A 17,715-nucleotide genomic window follows, 5' to 3' on the forward strand; every position below is an offset into this window, starting at 1 on the left:
AGGGGCATGTTGTTGTTGTTCAGTTGCTAAGTCCTGTCCAACTGTTTGCAGCTCCATGGACTGCAGCATGCCGGGCTTCCCTGTCCTTTACCATCTCCCAGAGTTTGCTTAAATTCATACCCATTGAGTCAGTTATGCTATCCAATCATCTCATCTTTATTGCACGCTTCTCCTGCTATCAACCTTTTCCAACATCAGGGTGGGAATTTTTCCAATGAGTTCACTCTTCCCGTCAGGTGGCCAAAATATTGGAACTTTAGCTTCAGCATCAGGCCTTCCAATGAACATTCAGGATTCATTTCCTTTGTTCTGAAGGGTAAACATACGTTTTTTTGAGGGAAGAATTATTGGATCTTCTTGTTTAATCCTCTGTACTTTGGGATTCCCCATACTCTCTGGTCTACAGTTGCCTTTTCCCCTGATTCTCTGGTAGGACAGATGTTTTTTTTGTCAAGAGTTTTGCCTGTTTGTGCCACTAGCCCACTATGCAGCTTTGCCTTTGAGGCAGAACTACAAGAGAAAAGAAGAAGAGAGAAAAACACTGGAAATGTATTTCCTTGTGGGTTACTTCTCCAAGTTTTGGTTCCCGTCCGTAAACCACCTGTTCTTTTTTACTTTTTAGAGTGCTTAGGTAGTTGCTTTTATATTTTATCCAGAAATTTTATGTATAATCAGTGGCAAAGAAAGGCTGCAATGCTGTTACTCCACTATGCCAAAAACCAGTTTAACTTTGTTTGAATTTTTGTTTTTCACCCTCTTTTTCTTACTGCCTTGTGCTTGTATAATATTGTATTTCCAATTTCTCCTTTTGTACAAAGAAATATTTTAGTTCCTTTACTCCACCTCTTCTTTTCAGACCAGAACTCTGGCTTCAATATTGCATACATTTTGTATTTATTTCTGTTACATGACATTTTGATCTTTTATCTGAAACAATTATATCTTTTATGTTTTATGTCTCATTATTGTGTGTTTATTACCTGTGCCATCTAATCTGGAAGTTCCAAACAATAAGAATGACAGTATAAGTCCCTCTGGTAGCCTCTTTTAATTGATTATGGCCAATGTTTTTAGTGTTAGAATAATAACAAAATCGATTCCATTTTTTACAGATAAAGAAACTAAGGTATAGTTAACTTGAGGTTGGACCAGGATTAACCCAAATTTCCAGATTCCAATACCAATGTTTTTACCATTTATTAATTTTATGCATAAGGTCAAAATCAGTAGGCCCTGGAAAAATATCAGAGTGTCCTTGTAACATTTTAGAATATTTCAGCTGTTTTAAAAATTCTATTGCTTTCCCTCTGGCTTTCAGCTTGTTCTGGCTTAAGGATGTGCCTCTAGTGTGGAGAACACATTATGTAGTCATTCTCCAACTTATTTCTTGGTCATTTTTTGGGCACTGCTTCTGCTTCCTCTCTAAATTCCTCATAATTTTGCCCCAAGGAAATCCTACTGGCTCTTGGGAGTGGCCTCTATTTTCAGCAAAGGGTTATGAACCACTGAAGAGACTTCTATCTGATGGTTTTATTTGTTCCATACATGTTACAGAAGAGAGGACCAGTGGCAAAAGCAAGAAATAAGCACCAATGTAGTAAAGAAAGGGGTAGGAAAGAAATAATTAATATCCAGGGTTTGGCCCATGTAAAGAAAATACTCAAATGGTATTTTGACTTTTCTCAAAACTGTTTGCAGTGCTTCTAGTGACATTAATATGGGTCTTATGGAAGGACATTCCTGCAGTGTCTTTGCCCTCCAACCTCCCTTGTGATAGGGTTCTTGTTATTCAGTCCCTAAGTCATGTCCGACACATTGCAACCCTATGGACTGCAGCATACCAGGCTTCCCTGTCCCTCACTGTCTCCCAGAGTTTGCTCAAATTCATGTCCATTGAGTCAGTGATGCTATCTAACCATCTCATCCTCTGCCACTCTCTTCTCTTTTTGCCTTCAGTCTTTCCCAGCATCAGGGTCTTTTCCAGTGAGTCAACTCTCTGCCTCAGGTGGCCAAAGTATTGGAGCTTCAGCTTCAGCATCAATCTTTCTGATGAATATTCACGGTTGATTTCCTTTAGGATTGACTGGTTTGATATTTTTGCAGTCCAAGGGACTCTCAAGAGTCTTCCCCATCACCACAACTTGAAAGCATCAATTCCTGACACTCAGCCTTCTTTATGGTTCAGCTCTCACATACATACATGACTCCTGGAAAAACCATGGCTTTGACTAGACAGACCTTTGTTGGCAAAGCGATGTCTCTGCTTTTTTGATACACTATCTAGGTTTGTCATGGTTTTCTTTTCAAGGAGCAAGTGTCTTTTAATTTCATGGCTGTAGTCACCATTTGCAATGATTTTGGAGCCCAAGGAAATAAATAAATCTGTCAGTGTTTCCACTTTTCCCCCTTCTATTTGCCATAAAATGATGGGGCTGGGTGCCATGAAGGCAATACTTGGATTTGTAGCTCCAGAGAAAATAAGAACAGTTGTGTGTTCTATATTACCTTTGTGAGCATCAAGATTCTAGCAATAGTAGAGTTAATGAGAACCCACAGTTGTTAAGTTGGTAGTGATTGTGGTCTCTTTTAAATCTTGTGGTATTTCTTACTGATGTTTTGCTATAAACATGTGTTGCATGCAGCTAGCTATTAAGAGTTCCTGTACATTCCAAGTGTCAGACACTAGATGGAGTAGCATAAACGTAGTGCTAGACCTCTAGCCTACCAAATGTCAAAAGTTATGAGCTGTGCCCAAACACTCTGCAAAAGGGGTATTACTCAACTGCAGAGCTTAGATTAGAGCTTAGGATCTCTAACACAGACTTTTGTTATAACCATCTGTTTATGATTCCTCTGAAGAGGTTATCAGTGATTAATGCTGTTGGGAGAGGGGTGTGTCACTGAATACTTACAGTATCTCTGTCCCCAAGGATTATCAAAAAGAAATGAAAAGGCCATTAACAGAACAGAGCACTCAAACTCTCAGATCTCTGAGAGCCTATCCTTAAGTCACTGTAGCCCACTCCCTAAATCCATGTTGCTAGCAGACCCGCTAGTCACATGGGAACTCATTTCTAGTAGGTTAATCTCTTCTTACAGTGAAAAGCATGCGCAACAAGAAGCAATTATTCTCTAAAATTTCCAGTGATACGGAAGTTAAGAATACAGAAAAGTCAGGGCTTTGTTCTTTTAGTCAACGTCCCAGTCCTTAAAACCTCACTGTTCTCAGAAAGACTTACTGGGAAGAATTGAAAAGTCCATCATAGCTTATAATGAAATAAAGGGGGTATGGTTGGCTTTTGTTCATATCGTTCATTTTATAATCCTGTCTCTAATAGAATTGTGACAGTTTCATCATAAAATATATTTCAGAGTGCCAGTTAAAAAAAAATTAGACCCAAGCCAGAGGAAAGTGAATGGGGAAAATGAGGGTGCTTAAAATCACGACATGGAAAGGAATAAAAAGATCAGACTTAGGGATAGCATGATCAATTTTTTTCAGTCTCTGAAAGTTTTAAGTCTCAAAAGAACTGGAAGCAGACTTCATTGAATGGATCCAAAGGGCAGTACTAAGACAAATGTTTATGTGTGTGCTGGAGTGGAGAAGCTAGAGTTGGGGAACCTATTCTGGTTTGTGCTCAAAGAAGAAAATTCATAGCTTATTGGGGATCTATTTTAATTCAAACGAGGAAATACAGTTTATTGTGAGATGACAGTGGGTAAAGAATCACCTGCAAAGCAGGAGACTCAGGAAATATGGGTTCAATCTCTGGGTCAGGAAGATACCCTAGAGGAGGAAATGTCAACCCACTCCAGTATTCTTGCCTGGGAAATCACACAGACAGAGGAGTCTACTGGGTTACATTCCATGGGGTCTCAAAGAGGCAGACACAACTGAGTGACTAAGCACACAGCACACACATGAGCCTCAGAGTTAACATAAACATAGTGATCACTTGCTATTTGGCTTATCTTTACTCTTTCAGATCAAAAGCAAGTTGGAATGACATTAGGAACTGGTTGATAAGTTCCCCACCAATGGGAGTCCTGCTGAGGGCTAAAGGCATGTATGTTTATATAAATATAAATTTCAAGTTTATATTTTACTTCCAGTTTATTTTATTGGAATTTTACTGCTAATACCACAGTAAATTTGCAAAAGGAAAAGATAATTCTGTTCACCTTTATTTTCAGAAGGTAATATTTGAAGGAAATTAGATCTTCAAAGTAATTTTAAAAGAGCCAAGGAACATAGAAAATATTTGTTTAAAAATAAGAAAGAATTCCACTCATCTCCCAATTAAATAATTTCTTACATTTGAAAAATGAGAAGGCTGTCCACAGGGGCTGGACTATGAATTGCAGCCCTCACCAATTTTAGTCTAATTCACTGGTCTTTTCATTTAATTAAATCAAATAGCAAACTTCTAATTATTCCTTCACACGGAGAAGCTGGAGTGGTGGGTGGATACTCTTTTCTTTGTCTGGAATTGAAGACCTTAGACTTCTGGGTGAGTTCTGTGTCCACCTGGCCTTATGGGTGGCTCATGTGGCCTTGCCTCTGGAATAGTATTAAGCTGTAGCAACAGCTAACATACAGTGAGCACTGGATTTGTTCTAAATACTGGCCTCAATACTGTCTCCTTAAATCCTCAGAGCAATTCTGAAATATGTGGTATCATTATCCTAATTTTCCAGATAAAGAAACTGGCATAAAAAAGTTAAGTGACACAAAGCACACAAAGAGTAAGTGATAGAACCTAAATTCAGATCCAGTTAGTGATGCCTTTAATCACTGTACAATACTTCTGCAGGGTACTTCTGTGTGTTGTCACATATACTGCTCCAAAGTACCTGGATTTCCTAGTCAAAAGATGGGATTTAGTAACTGGGGCTTTGTAGTCCCTATATGGGACACTGGAGAAATGTCAAATATCCATGTGTTTACCAGGTCTTAGAGTAGAGGGCTAGAGATCTAAGGATGGTAATATAAATTCAGAGCCCTCTGTCACTTGTGTTACCATGATACAAATGACAATCCCTATCTTCATACCCTACTCCTTGAGAGATTTCTGGCTTCTTTGGTGACAAGAGCATTACTTCTCTTTTTCTTTTAGCATTTTTCTCTTGCTTTGTTTTTCTTTAGTGCTGTTAGCTCTTGCTATTTCTTGCTGTCTAACTGTTTTAATTTCCTCTTCTCACTCTTGTCATTCATCCTTTCTATTCTGCTTTTCCCTCTAATCAGATTCTAATTACCTTCCTCCCTCCCCTCTCCTTTTCTTTCTTTCTTTCTCTCCCCTTCTTTACCTCCCCTTCATTTAGTATCACTTCCCCTAATTCTCTTATCTACCAGATTCTTTCAAAATGGGACAGAAATAGAGAAAGAATGAATTTGTGTCCACTGTACTAGACCAAACTTCCCAAGTCTTTCCCTGCTTCCAAGTCAGAGAAAATTCTGAAGCTTGGCTGAGACCTAATTCATTGGGAAAGCAGCCTCTTCTTAGCAATCAGTGGGTGGGAAGGAGATTACCAGTAACGGGGGGAATTGATGTTAGGTTGATGCTCATCAGTTGCCATGGAAAGCAGTAGATGGGTGCACCCCTCACTGCCACTGTGATAAATCAGAGTGGAGATAGTTCTGATCTTAAGATTAGATCAGTCACTAACTGGGGCCAGAAGTGAGTAGGCATTTACTTATCAGCCTCTGTGACTAAGAGGGAAGGTCAGTCATGGGAGTGGGCTGTAGGTGAAGCAGAGACTGATCCAGCAGGGAAATGTACAGAGAGCAAGAGATCAGCCATCTTGGGTGGCCTGATCATACTGACCTATAGGCAGCAGAATAAACTTGCCTTTTGCTACCATTGGACACTTTTAGTCACATGCTTTTTGCCCTGTCAGAGTTCCTAGTCAGAGCAGAGAGAAAATTCAAATGTGTTTGGTAACAAACCTCCTGTACAAGAGAAAAGCCGAAAGGAAAAAAAGATCTTAAGGCGTTCAGAAAGTCAGGTACAGATCCAGAATGTAAGCCTTCCTATCCTAGCCCAAGACTCTTCTTTTCTACCTACAGTGACTCCACTGTCCTCTTGGAACTAAAGCAGTCTCCTGACTTTATCACTACAAATATTCTTCTCCTTTTTCTTTTATGAGATTCCTTGGTGGCTCAGATGGTAAAGCGTCTGCCTGCAATGCAGGAGACATGGGTTCAATCCCTGGATTGGGAAGATTCCCTGGAGAAGGAAATGGCAACCCACTCCAGTACTCATGCCTGGAAAATTCCATGGATGGAGAAGCCTGATGGGCTACAGTCCATGGGGTCACAAAGAGTTGGACACGACTGAGCAACTTCACTTTCTTTTCTTTTATAGTATGAGTGCCTGTTTTTAATCTGTATAACTATCTTATGTGCTAAGTTGCTTCAAATGTGTCCAACTCTTTGTGACCCTATGGACTGTATCCCACCAGGCTCCTCTGTCCATGGGTCTTCCCAGGCAAGAATACTGGAGTCAGTTGCCATGCCCTACTCCAGGGGATCTCCCCAACCCAGGGATCAAACCAGCATCTTATATCTCCTGCATTGGCAGGCAGATTATTTACCACTGAGCCACCTGGGAAGCCCACTTTTACAATTAAATTGGTTTAGAAAGTTGTTCTGTGTCTAACTATGTCCTGCCTGGAATACTGGATTCAACTGTAATTGTGATCTCTCCCATTAATTAATTGTGTTTTATGTACTTTGGGGTAGGGCAGTGTTTCTACAGCCAGTGAATGTGGCAGTGTATTTGAAGGGACAAATCTTTAGGGGGTATGTTCTGAGTTCTGAAGTACTGTCTTTTGTCCTTGAAGCACAGAAATAGGGGGAAGGCTGTGCTCTAGATGAAAGCCCAAATACTTAAAATACAACTCTAGTTTGAGACATGTTATTTGCTGAATAAGCTTGGAAGTAAATTGTGTGTTTTGGTGAATTGACTATATCTTTGATGATTATTAAATGATACTCAGTCTCTTTTGAAAATGGAATGTTTGTAGATGTGTGCAGTGGCCTTGAGTATACTATGTGCCTGTATAGGGGAACAAAGTATTAAGCCTAAGGGATGGCTCTGGAAAATGGGAAGTCAACAAGATATAAAGTACATCTGGGCTAGGACCCAGGACTGGATGGATGTAGTAAACATGCTATAAATGGAGTCGCTTAGTCCATTACCTTTCCATGAGGTAGAAGAAATACTGTAATATACAGCACAGGGACTGTAACCAATATTTTATAATAACTTTAAATGGAATATATTCTATAAAATATTGAAATGCAACATTGTACCCTTAAGACGAACATAATATTTTAAATCAACTATAGTTCAATTAAAAAAGGAAATATAAATTTTAAAATTAAGAAAATAGTGTCATTGACTGCAGTAACCAACCTGATTATCAAGTCCTATGTGGGCTTTATGTGTATTAGCTATGCTACTGACATGCGCTGCTGGGGTCAGGTATGCTGGGCTGGAGGGAACTTCAGGTGGCTCAGACAGTAAAGAACCTGCCTGCAATGTGGGAGACCTGAGTTCATTCCCTCAATCGGGAAGATCCCCTGGAAAAGGAAATGGCAACCCACTGCAAGATCCTTGCCTGGAGAATCCCATGGACAGAGGAGCTTGGTGGGCTACAGTCCATGTGGTTGCAAAGAGTCGGACACGACTGAGTGACTAACACTTTCACTTTCATGCTGGCTTGGAGTGAGCCTTGCTTGAGTTAACTGTAATGATGAGGTGTTTGGTAGGGTCTCATTGACTTTGCGAAGCTGAAGAAGGCTACCCTGTGCTCTGTTTGAGGTATGTTGGAGTGGGTTGGCTGCAGTGGGGTAAATGGGGCTGACAGAAGGAGGAAAAGGGAAACTTAGCAGTGCAGTCATTTCACTTCTCTGAGTATCATTTTCCAACTTAGCAAATATATATGTGATAAGATTCATCCATTAATACCAAAAATGTTCAGTGAGCACTTTCTGAGTAACAGGCTGCTTTTCTATCTACTGAGTACAGAGAGGTAACAAAACAGGAACACTGCCCTTTAGGAGCTCTTGGGTTTTGTGGGAAAGCAGACAAGTAAACAGACAGTTATAATGGAAAAATCCAAAGTGTATCAGGGGCTACCAGTCATCTGCAAATCTCAGTCACTTAACCCCACAGAAGTTTATTTCTCATTGATGCAAAATCTGTTGTAGATCCAGGCAACTTTCCAAGGGCACTTGTCCTTCAAGTTCTGAGTCATCATTCCAGGCCGTTTCAGTCTTATAGTAGCTCCATAGAAACATATGTTTCCATGATTACCATGGCAGGGAGTGTCTTGCATTGGACATTAATTGTTCCAAAGGAAGGGATATATATTTCTTCTTCCTATAACCAAAACCAGTCACACGTCCCCTCCCTACTTTAAGTGGGCTGGGAAGTGGCAGTACAATCATCCTATGTCCTGAACATCTGTAACCTACCACAGGTAAGGATAATCCCAGTGTGACATCCCAGCATGTGTGAATGTTGGAGATCTCGAAGGGCTTTGGAGTTTGGGAATTCTGCTGTTACTCTCAATGGTATCTAAATGGATGGACTTTGTTCCTATACTGAACACATTTTCTGTGAAGAGATAGTACAAATGAGAGTTTTTTGAAGGGTTTTCCTATGATTTTACCAAATATCCTTTACTTAGAAGTATTAAGTTCGATATCTTTTGCAGAACAGCACTGGACTCTATGTGAGCTAAGGCAACAGGCTTTCCTAACACTCTGCTTTTCTACTTTCTTTCAACCAGATGCTGTGACTGAAGTTAAGACTGACATCTATGTGACCAGTTTTGGCCCTGTGTCAGACACTGACATGGTAAGTATGGTTTCTGCAAAGGTAAAAGTGAAAGACTACGCAACAGGTCAAAGTAAACAAATTGGTTTTTTCCTGTGGCAGGACCTTGGAGCTATATTCTGAGGAGAAGTCTTGTCTCATGAATTCCCTACCCTCACTGTCCTACATTTAACTAAATGCATCTTTTGCCCTGCTCTCCCCGCCTATTCACATAACAAGCATATACCGCCCGCCCGCTCCCCCCAATCAGGAGTACCATTCCATTCTTTCTACAACGTGTAGAAAATTTCAAAATTCAGCTTGGCTCCCTATTCTCAATTAAACTTTCTCTGACTCTCACCCTTTATATTTGGTCCACCACACACAAATTAGCACAAATAGGTCATATGAGAAGGACAGGTGGTGGAGGACTCTCAGTCTAGCAACTGGTGGTGTCATTTAAGAAGTCCACTCCTTGCAAACAAGCATTCACTGGGGAAGTGGACAGACCACAGCGATGCAAACCATTTGGGGGAAGAGTCAAACCTACTTTTAGACACTGGTTTTTCTATAGATGTGAGTAGGTGTAAGGAGGAGGAGAGCTTCAGATCAGATTCAAAGAATAAGGCAGGGCACAGCAGAACTGGGCTTCCCAGGTGACTCAGTGGTAAAGAATCCACCTTCCAATGGGAATGCAGGTTTGATCCCTGAGTCAGGAAAATCCCCTGGAGAAGGAAATGGCAACCCACTCCAGTCTTCTTGCCTGGAGAATCCCATGGACGGAGGAGCCTCATGGATTGCAGTCCTTGGGGTTGCAAAGAGTCGGACACGACTGAGTAACTAAACGATGACTATAGCAGAACTAGCAAGGGGATGATTCATGAGCCATCTACGAGGACTTCCCCTGCTCCTACCTTTGTCCCTTGCTGCCAAAGTAAAGAATGCAGTGGAGAGTTCACACATGAGACCCTGTCATAATGGAGGACCTGATAAATACCTACTTCAGATTCTGAATATTAGATTTTTAAAAGATTATCATGGTGCGTGACAAAGAAGCTATTAGCTGCTCAGAATGTCTGAAGTTATTAGATGTTCCATAAACTTTTGTTGAATGAGTGACTTTGGGTTGAAAATTAAAGTCTTAAAATTAGAAAAAATATGTTCAAAAATATGAAATGTCCCTGCTCACTATATAGATATTTTTCTTTATCTTCAATGGGACTACTACTTAGCAGGGTCAAAGCTTATTTAGATCTTTTAGGAAAACACAAACAGTTGTGTAGTGTCATGATAGTTTTTCCTACAGGTAATGCAGAGCCATTATTTTAGAATGATTCATCTGGCAGTCTGTACAGGGTGAACTACAAGGGGGAAAAGACTGGGAGCTGAGAAGTGGTTTAGGCATGTCTTTCCCTGGGTCTTCCTTCAATCAGGCAAGGTGTAGGAGTCAACTGGAGAAACAAGCTAGTTCTCAGGAGAGGAAGTCATAAGTGGTTGTGAGACCAGCCAGGGGGATAACCAAATTCTTCAGGTAGGTGCAGCTCTCTTTTTTATTCCTGGGAATTAGTGATTGACTAATATTTTCATAAGAAAGGAACTGAAGCTACTGTTTGAACACACACACACACATACTCACTTTCCCTTATGAATCTACATCCATAAATACATTGAGGCAAAATAAGAAAGTATATGGAGAATTAAAAAAAAAAAAAACAGCTTATACACCACCCTAGGCACTCCACAGACACACACATACAGATACCCAAATTCTGAGATACTACAGAAGTATTCACATATCCCCTGCCCAAACCAGCTTGTCTCCCTGCTCTTTTCCCACCCAAGCAGGCACACATAGGTATGCATAGACTCTAGAGACACTTCAAACAATCCAGACGTTTTATCTTCTGAAGTTTCGTCTTCCACTTGTCTGTCCCCGGCACTGACCCATGATTAAGTAGAGATAACAGAATGGTCCTTTCCTGATAGAGCAACCTTTGGACAAATACATTTCAGGTTATTTTTAGCTGAACTTCCATCCTATCACAAGGCAGAATAGCTATGATCAATCTGGCTGGGAAACAAATTTCTGGTGTTTTGAAAATTTTCTTCCTGTACTACTTAATAGACTGTGTCAATTGTGGCAGGATCAGGGATGGCTTCACAAGAAACATCAGATAGTCGTGTGACTTTAACAATTAATTGAATCAAGAAAGCAAGCTCCCCTGAGCCCACAGACCACTTGGAAAAGTAAATGAAAATTAGGGCTGGCTAGCTGGGTTCTTGACTTTCTTCCACTCAAACAGGGAGCTTTGGTGCCTAATAATTGTCTAAGGAGATAGAGAGTCTTTTGTTCACAAAGGGGGAAAGTTGTGGTGGTAGTTTTAGCACTGAACCAGCAACAGCCATAGCCCTTTGTAGCCATTGTGCTCTTTGGTCAAACACTGACCCCCACAAACATTGATCCTGAGTTTGACAGCTCAATGAAGAGTCATGTCTGTTTCGTCACTCTCAGTACCACCAATGCCTAACTTGGTGTTCGTCAGTTGGCAGACTCTCAACTATTTGTTAAATTTAAGAATGAATGAGATAAAACAAATTAAATTTGAGGGGAAAATACATTATTTTTAATTTATTTTTTTATTTTAATTTTTTTGAAATAAAGACTTCCCTAGAATTTTATTTTTAAATAGAGGAAAACAAACCTAACCCCAACATATAAATACTATTAAAAGACAATCATTTATGTTTATATCTAATTTCTTTTCTTAATTTATTTATTTTAATTGGAGGCTAATTACTTTACAATATTGTGGTGGTTTTTGCCGTACATTGACATGAATTAGCAATAGGTGTAAGTGTTTTCCCCATCCTGAACCCCTCTCCCACCTCTCTCCCCATCCCATCCCTCAGGGTCATCCCAGTGCACTAGCCCTGAGCACCCTGTCTCATATATTGAACTTGGACTGGCGATCTGTTTCACATATGATAATATACATGTTTCAATGCCATTCTTCCAAATCATCCCACCCTCCCCCTCTCCCACAGAGTCCAAAAGACGGTTCTATACATCTGTGTCTCTTCTGCTGTCTTGCATATAGGGTTATCATTACTATCTTTCTAAATTCCATATATATGCATTAGTATACTGTATTGGTGTTTGTCTTTCTGGCTTACTTCACTCTGTATAATAGGTTCCAGGTTCATCCACCTCATTAGAACTGATTCAAATGTATTCTTTTTAATGGCTGAGTAATACTCCATTGTGTATATGTACCACAGTTTTCTTATCCATTCATCTGCTGATGGACATCTAGGTTGCTTCCATGTTCTGGCTATTATAAACAGTGCTGTGATGAACATTGGGGTACACGTGTCTCTTTCAATTTTGGGTTCCTTGGTGTGTATGCCCAGCAGTGGGATTGCTGGGTCATATGTCAGTTCTATTTCCAGTTTTTTAAGGAATCTCCACACTGTTCTCCATAGTGGCTGTACTAGTTTGCATTCCCACCAACAGTGTAAGAGGGTTTCCTTTTCTCCACACCCTCTCCAGCATTTATTGCTTGTAGACTTTTGGATAGCAGCCATTCTGACTGGTGTGAGATGGTACCTCATTGTGGTTTTGATTTGCATTTCTCTGATAATGAGTGATGTTGAGCATCTTTTCATGTGTTTGTTAGCCATCTGTATGTCTCCTTTGGAGAAATGTCTGTTTAGTTCTTAGGCCCAGTTTTTGATTGGGTCATTTATTTTTCTGGAATTGAGCTGCAGGAGCTGCTTGTATATCAAATACATTTCTATCTCTTGCACCTATCACAGAACCTGACACAAGTCCTCTGTGTTTGCTGAGATTATATGAAATATTAGTAGCAGGGCACAAGTTTTGATGACTTCTCCATCTGTGAAAATAAGGAGCTACGATGAAAGAAAATTATACAGAGATGAAAATTGAAGAATAGTAGATGTTTCTAATGGGAAAGTCTGGGAAAGAAAGAAATAATGCAGAGTAAAAGACAGAATTTGGCAGCTGGTTACAATGGGAACTTTACAAGCATTATGAATAAAAACATGTATTAACCATTTATAGCAAATGGAGCTGAATAATCACACAATACATAGTTTTTCAGCAGTAATATTAATCCTGTGTTGATAGTCTCCCAGAAAAGAAACAGAACAAAGGATATAATGTCAATTTGAATAAACTGAAGTCTTGTGACTATCTATGATTTTCTATGTTTAGGATATTGTAGACCATTTTCTCAGTCAATATATGGAAAGATGGTGGAGGTGGCAATGACAGGGAGGGTTAATGAAAAATGCAGTTTCATTTCCACTTGTCTTGCAAATTGAATCTGTCTATTCCTTACCAGTGAGCAGTGGTTCTTGACCAATGGTAGTTTTCCCTGGTCAAGATCCTCTGAATTAGAATGAAGAAAAAGTGGGCTGCTGGTTTAACAATGGTAGGGTATTCAAATGGTCAGTGATTGGAAAGGAAAGTAGAAAGTTAACAGCTGAATTTTAAAAATTTGTTTATTTTTACTTGAAGGATAGTTGCTTTACAGTATTGTATTGGTTTCTGTCATACATCAACATGAATCAGCCATAGTTAGACATATGTCCCCTCCATCTTGGACCTCATTCACCATCCACCCCATTCCAACAGCTAGTATTTTTAAAAAAGAGTAGCTATTAAATGTTCTCAACACACACACATAAACAGTGATTATGTGAAGTGATAGGTGTGTTAATTTGATTGTGGAAATCATTTCACAATGTGTATATTAAATCATCATGTCATGGACCTTTAAAAATCACATCGTATAACCAAAATATGCAATTTTTATTTGTCAATCATGCCTTAATAATCTGGGAGAAACTTCCTAGGCTATATAGTGGACAGCCAGGTAATGATGAAAGTAGACAATACACTAATAGAACTAACCACCTAGCTTAACCAAAATAAACTAATTTATTTAAAAAATGGAGGCATGGGAAATGAGGACCCATAAGATATATTATAATCTTAATTCTTTTTAACAGATTCAGGTGACATACATTTTAGTTGGACTTCTGCTTATGAAAGTCATGCAGTTATCAAAGTATTGAAAGACTGCATGGGAAAAAATGCTGTTAAATAAAAAGAAAGTCCACATAGGGACTTTTTTCCTGTGGTGATGGGCTTGAAATTATTGGACCTGTTTCTTCCCCAACACTGGAATAAAGTGGCTGTGTCTACTTCAAGTCCTCCCTTACTGGTGTCCTCATGCATAGAGTGAAGGGGAGCATTTTGAAAGCCTCATAAGCTGTCAGTTTCCTCTTATTCTATAGTATACCATATTCCCAGATGCAACATAGAAAAGGAGTTCATGTCTGTAGTGTTTTGCCTAGGAGTCTATGATCATGAATCTCCTGGACTACTCTTTTGTAGACAGGCAGAACACAAACAATACTAGTAAGACTATTTCAGAGGCTAAATACAACTGAAAGAGGCATGTGGATTATGGCTTTCCTAAATAGAGAATAGAGAGGAGGCAAAGAGCAAAGGGAGGACTGGATGATCCCGAGACCCTGCTAAAGTTGATCCAGCCACACATGCCCTTTCTGGAAGCCTGCACTGATACACAGCACAGTGTCAGAGAGTTGAAGACATTCAAGCTTCAACACCAAGCCAGAAATTCTTCCCCTTGAGCTTTGTGTCATCTCTGAGCAGTGTAGGAAATGTATTAAGTACCTTTCCCAGGAGGCAGACTTAGGCTTATTATCCGGAAGATTTGATTTAAATGCCTCACAAAACAACAGAATTCATTTGTCAATTTGGAGGCAATCATCCTTGGAGAGTATACAAAGGCTCAATTTGCAAGGAAGGGATTGATTGCATTTCTAGAAGGTCAGGTCAAAATTGAATTGCTTTTAGCCAAAGGTCATGCGATACTTATAGAGCAAATAATTACTATGTGATTTTCCCCAATAGTTTTGACTGTGTAGAGAACAACACATAAAAAAACTGGGTAACCATCACCCAGCTTTTTTAAGCCTGACGTGCTGCAGTTCATGGGGTCGCAAAGAGCCAGACACAACTGAATAACAACTTTTTTAAATCTTGAAATTTTTCCTATATTTCTTTTCATATTAGAAATATAATCTTTAAAGATAAAAATAAAACCCCTGTGTATCTTCCTGATCCTATTTCTCTCCTTCCCTTCCTCCTCAGAGATAATAATAACCATGAATTTGCTTTTTTTGGCCATTCCAATGTATACTCTAGATCTATAACTGAGGATGTATTTGTTGTTCAGTCACTAAATTGTGTCCAATTCTTTGCAACCCCATGGACTACAGCACACCAGCCTCCTCTGTCCTCTGCTATCTCCTGGAGTCTGCTCAAATTCCTGTCCATTGAGTTAGTGATGCTATCTAACCATCTCATCTTCTGCCACCCACTTCTGTTTCCCAGCATCAGGGTCTTTTCCAAAGATTTGGCTCTTTGCATCAGGTGGCCAAAGTATTGGAGCTTCAGCATTAGTTCTTCCAATGAATATTCAGGGTTGATTTACTTTAAGATTGACTGGTTTGATCTCCTTGCTGTCCAAGGGACTCTCAAGAGTCTTCTCCAGCACCGCAGTTTGAAAGCACCAATTCTTCAGTGCTCAACCTGCTTTATGGTCCAACTCTATATATATCACATGAAATAACAATATTATAATGAATAAAATAATAGTGGTTTCCATGTTTTCAAACTATAATAATTCAAATGTGTCATAGCTTGTTTATCATTTTACAACATATCTTTTACTGTACTGAAATTTATTCTTTCTAATGCTCTTAACCTAGTTCATTTAACTGCTATAGACTTTTAAAGCATATGAATATTTACTCATATTAATACATTCACTTCTCATGTCAATGTGTATTTAGACTGTTTCCAGCTTTTTTCTATTAAAAAGAATGGTTTTTTGCTATTAAAAACAAATGTTCTTGTACACATCTTTTTGTGAACACGTTTGAGTTTCTGTAGGGTGTGTACCTACAGATAACATTTCTGATTTGCAGGGTTTGCAAACATTTCACTTTTTTCAGATAGGGCCAAATAACTCTTGTGATGAGGTTGTACCAATTTCTTAATCCTACTAGAAGTGTATGAGCTCCATTTCTCTGCACTTTTGGTAATGATTCATATTGTTGCACTTTGTTTTTGCCATTCTGATGTATATGAAATGACATCTAATTGATATTATTTGCATTTTTCTGATGAACTTTGAGGTTAAGCATCTTTTTATGTGTTTAGTAGCCAATGTATACCACTAAAGACAAGATACTTGTTACCACCTGAATTAGCAAAAGTAGAAACTCCATGTAGATCCTGTTTTCTCATGCTACAACTTCTGAATTGAAGTTTCTTGTGGCATTTGTGTGCTTGGTCATTTAGTCTGATTCTAACTACAAGAAAAGCTGGGCATTTTGAGTTTTGGCTCGGTTTAGGAAGGCAGAACTTATAATATGGGAATTTCTATAAGATATCTTAGAAAGGCCAAACAAATGACTATGGGCAATAATGAATATGACAGATATGCACTCTGTTCTAGTTCTAATTTTCTAAAAAGTATGTGTTTAATTGAAAATTTTTCAACTTCTCTTTTGTCCCCTATTAGGATGATTGTGTGATTTTTTTTCTTTTAATCTGTTAACATGTCTAATTAAATTAATAGGTTTTTCTACTTATTAGCACATCTTTACATTCTCTGGAAGAATAAAACTTGATAATGATATTTAAAATATTTTATTTCTTTATTTATTTGACTGTGCTGGGTCTTTGTTGGGAGGGAGGTCAGAGAGGGAGGGGAGATATATATATATATATATGTATATATATATATATATAGCTGATTTACTTTGTTGTACAGCAGAAACTAATGCAACAGCAGAAAAATTCATGCAATATCAATTAGATGTCATTTCATATGAAGTATTGAATATAAGATTTCATTTTGTAAGTATTTTCACTGTTGTTCAAAGTATTTTCTAATATCATTTATGATTTCTTCTTTGTTTTTTGGAAAATGTTTAGTGTTTTCTCATTTTCAAATGTAAAACTTTGTTATTAATTTCTAATTTAATGCCTCATATTAAAGGAAGATGGCCTGTAGGACATGAAATCTTTTTTGTTTCTTTGATTTGCTTTATGACTTAGCATATGATCATCTATTTTTGGTGAAAAAGATATGTTAACTAATTGTTAAGTAGATAAGTATATGTGTATTCCTTAGTTCATAGTTGTCAAAAGGATTCTTTATATACTTTCATCATACAAATTATTGGCCTGATTGGTCTTTCATTTATTGAAAATCTATGGGTTTGTCATTTTCTCCTTGTAATTAAGTTTTTGCCTTACATATTTTGAGTCCATGTTACTCATACATAATTTTTTTTTACCTGATATACATTTTTAGTGTAATAGTTCATCCTGAAGAAAAATGTTTATCTTACAGTCCATGCTATTTGTATTTTATAGTTCTATGACTTTATCTTGATCAAAATTTGCCCATATATGTTTCCATCACTTCATTTTCAACCTGTGTTTTTATGTGCCCTTAAGTTGTGACTCTTGTATATATAATACACAATATATAACTACATTGTTTATTTATCATTAGATTATATTGCTTATTTCCATTGTCTTATATATTCTTTCCCCTCATGTTCTTATATGCTTTATTTTTTCTTTCCTCTCTGTGGGATTGAAACATTTTTCTACATTCCCTTTGTTTTTCTCTTTTGTAAGTTTTACATTCTGTTTCTAGCATATCCTTAGTGATTACCTTGTTGATATATATACTTGACCTTAAATTTAATATCTCCACTCTTCTCCAAATAATACAAGAATATGTCAATCCAC

The 17,715-nt window shown here is 38.3% G+C and overlaps 1 protein-coding gene across 2 annotated transcripts in view; it reads left to right on the plus strand.

Annotated features, from left to right (window-relative positions):
• The window catches only part of GABRA3 (gamma-aminobutyric acid type A receptor subunit alpha3), a 243,706-nt gene that overhangs the window by 139,126 nt on the left and 86,865 nt on the right, over positions 1-17,715 (plus strand). For both annotated transcript variants that reach the window (XM_042241792.1, XM_004022275.5), the window contains one exon: positions 8,800-8,867. In XM_042241792.1, coding sequence (XP_042097726.1) covers positions 8,800-8,867 — 68 coding nt within the window. The remainder of the gene's footprint in view (positions 1-8,799; positions 8,868-17,715) is intronic.

This window comes from Ovis aries, chromosome X (genome assembly GCF_016772045.2).
Source record: "Ovis aries strain OAR_USU_Benz2616 breed Rambouillet chromosome X, ARS-UI_Ramb_v3.0, whole genome shotgun sequence".
Classification (NCBI taxonomy): Eukaryota; Metazoa; Chordata; class Mammalia; order Artiodactyla; family Bovidae; genus Ovis; species Ovis aries.